At 38.5% G+C, this 2937-nt stretch overlaps 1 protein-coding gene across 1 annotated transcript in view; it reads right to left on the reverse strand.

Moving 5' to 3' along the window:
• The window catches only part of FGF13 (fibroblast growth factor 13), a 118726-nt gene extending 116978 nt beyond the window's left edge, over positions 1–1748 (reverse strand). The window contains exon 1 of the mRNA XM_035898710.1: positions 1583–1748. Within this exon, the coding sequence (XP_035754603.1) occupies positions 1583–1748 (166 nt within the window). The remainder of the gene's footprint in view (positions 1–1582) is intronic.
• Between the last annotated feature and the right edge of the window lie 1189 nt (positions 1749–2937).

Here is a 2937-nt window from a genome sequence, read left to right on the forward strand (position 1 = left end):
GAGTTCCACATGAGCACAAAGAAAAAGTGAAATACAGCACGTGAGTCAACGATGCCAAGTTTAGGGCCCTTCTCTTTATGGCTCACATGGAACCTTTCATTTCACCAATATCACTTGCCAAGGATGCTAAGCACCTCTGGCAGCTCAGCTGTCATCGTGTTGCTGGAAGAGCTTGACACGAACAGTTCTGGGCTCATAATTTACTCATGAACAACACAAATCCTGACAGATGACAGGAAATTCATTATATTTGCTAATCCAGAAGAGTGCTACGGGATTCACCTTTCCTTCATGTTTATTGAGTTCAGAACTACGAAAACACAACTCCTATCAAGTCAGCCTCGGAATTGAGAGGAGAAATAAGCTTCGTGTTTTCAAAACCCAATTTTAACATTCGGTTATATCATCACTGAAACAAAAAACCTCTCTCCACACCTTACATCAGTGTTTGTGTCAGACAGTATTTCTGGTGAGATGAGAACAAAATGCTATTTTAGTACAATACGTTTTAAATAAAAGACACAGACCTCCCAGAAGTGGTGCAAAGAACATTCATGCAAAATCTGGGGTATGTACCAGGAGAAAGCAATTGACTGAAATATTTTGGGCTAATAGTGACAGCTCAGCAACCGATGCCCATCATTACAGAGAGAATAATACAAGTGATTTGTGAGAAAGGGCTCCAACCCGCTCACTTTGCCATTCCTGCAGACTCAATTGTAGCAGAATCCAGCCCTGAATATTTCATCTTAAAATACATCTACCAGCAGCAGCATTATTTGTCTTGGCAGATACTGGAGCTTATGCAAAAAGTAGAAGGCTTACCATGTGGAATACGAGGCAGTAATGCAAAACACATATGGAACGATAAGAGAAAATATTAAAAAATAGAAATTTAAAATAGCTTAGTCTTATGTACACTAGATGAACAAGGTAGAGATATAGATACCTCATTAGTAATGTCATATTAGTAAACACAGCATTAGAAGAGACCATACCTTTGCTTTATCTGAAAAGGAAAACATTCTACTTATTTTTATCGGCTCTGCATGCATTTCATTTTCCAAAATGCAACCAGGCGTGCATTACATACAAACTTCATCCTGCTTCGCTGAAGTACAGCTGTCATGAGCATTCTCTAGTGCTATGCGGAAGCCTTATGGAGTGAAAGGTGTTGGAGACAAGCTGAATCTGAGTCTAAGTGCCATATTTTCAGCAGAGTGCAGCTTCAGAAATGTTACTGGAAAGAACCAACTAGGAATTGATGCCGTTTAAGTAGCAAGCAACTTTTGGCAGCCAAAAAAAGGGCAGTGTGTAATGATGAGAGCTGAAACAAACAAACTTTATTTAAGAAAAAGCAGTGCCACTTCTTGTCTAGTACATGGCTTATATTATAGTGTCCCGTGATGGCTGAATCAGACACTAACAGGCAAGCAAAGGGGGACATGGAGTGCATCACGCTCCCCGCATCGGTTGCGCTACACTGAGACAGGCTGGAAAACACACAGCACACTCCAGGGACATACATGGAAAAATAAAAATAATAGAAACAAACAGAACATGGATCCATAGTGCCACAAACCTTCCGGCTCTGTGTTCTCTTTGAGGTGCACTTGCTTCAGTGGGCAGCAGAAGATTTCGTGACACTTAGCACGAAAAGGGGACTCTTTTTTCTTTAATTCCGCAGATTGGATCGAATCTTGCCGTAACATAATGTACTCCTGTGTGCCAGGGGGAGCGTCATCCATAACTGTGGTCACCACATAACAAAATGAACTCAAGTTAGAGCTTGAGGAAAGCAATCTAGAGAATTAAATCAACTACATAATGTCAGGGTGGGGGAAAGAAAGGAGGGGAAGAAATGTTTATAGGAAGGAAAAGAAAATTTAAAGTGTAAAGGATCTTAGTCATGGTGGTAGAAGGGTGGGGAAAATATTTACTTTTATAAACAACGCTTCTCATAAACATCAACACTTCATATTGTTTCATGCAGCTTTAATAGAATAACACCCTGCTCCAAAAAACACCAACGAGGCTCTCCTATGTTTTTGCTTTATTCTCCTATAGCACCTATATCTATTCCGCATGCAGATTAAGAAAAAAAAAAAAAAGCAAACAAAGCGTGCTTTTATTGCCTAGCCATAGGCAATCTCTACATTAACATCAGGGAGTAATCATTCCACATCTGCAGGTAATGCAACATCAGTGTATCTATTCCCCAAAATAAAAAGAACATGTCTTTATCAGGATATGTAATTATACACGGTTCCTTAGAGCAAGGATGATAATCCAATGCCATTGACTTGATCATCGTTTTCAATGGATAGAAGAGTAGATGTACAAAGAGAAAGCACATTAATCCTTTTGATGGTTTTCTTGTAAAACAGCGAGTCCTTTTTTAAAGTTGATCTTATAAATCAATACCGCCATTAATAATATAAACGATATGCAGTCTGAAATGTTTTCTGAATGGGGTCAGACTATTAAATGGTAAAAAGATAAAATCTATAGCATACAGAAAGCTCCAGCTACCTCAAACTATTACATTACCAGAAAGAATTGAAACACTTTTCCACTATCTAAAAAATGAAGCCCTAATAACGGAGATAGTGAGATTCCTCAGCTACAGCTTTAAGGCACAGATCGTCTCTCAAGAACAAAAATCAAACGCTTTTTCAAAAGATGGTCTCTAACCACTATTAGTTATTTATAGTGTGATGCAGAGATATAAAACCACAATCAAAACCAAGCTGAGACTCTCCAACTCTATAGCAAAAAAAAAAAAAACAACTACAAAAAAAGTTCCAAAGACTAGGAAAGTAAAATTTCAGCAATCAGGAAAGTAACTATTGATAGGCTAGTCTAAAACTACAGATGCACTAGCACTAGTTTATATGGGTCTTGAAGCGTTGGCCATTAGTTCGAACAATTTAACCG

Source organism: Egretta garzetta, unplaced genomic scaffold (assembly GCF_000687185.1).
Source record: "Egretta garzetta isolate BGI_Z169 unplaced genomic scaffold, ASM68718v1 scaffold220, whole genome shotgun sequence".
NCBI lineage: Eukaryota > Metazoa > Chordata > Aves > Pelecaniformes > Ardeidae > Egretta > Egretta garzetta.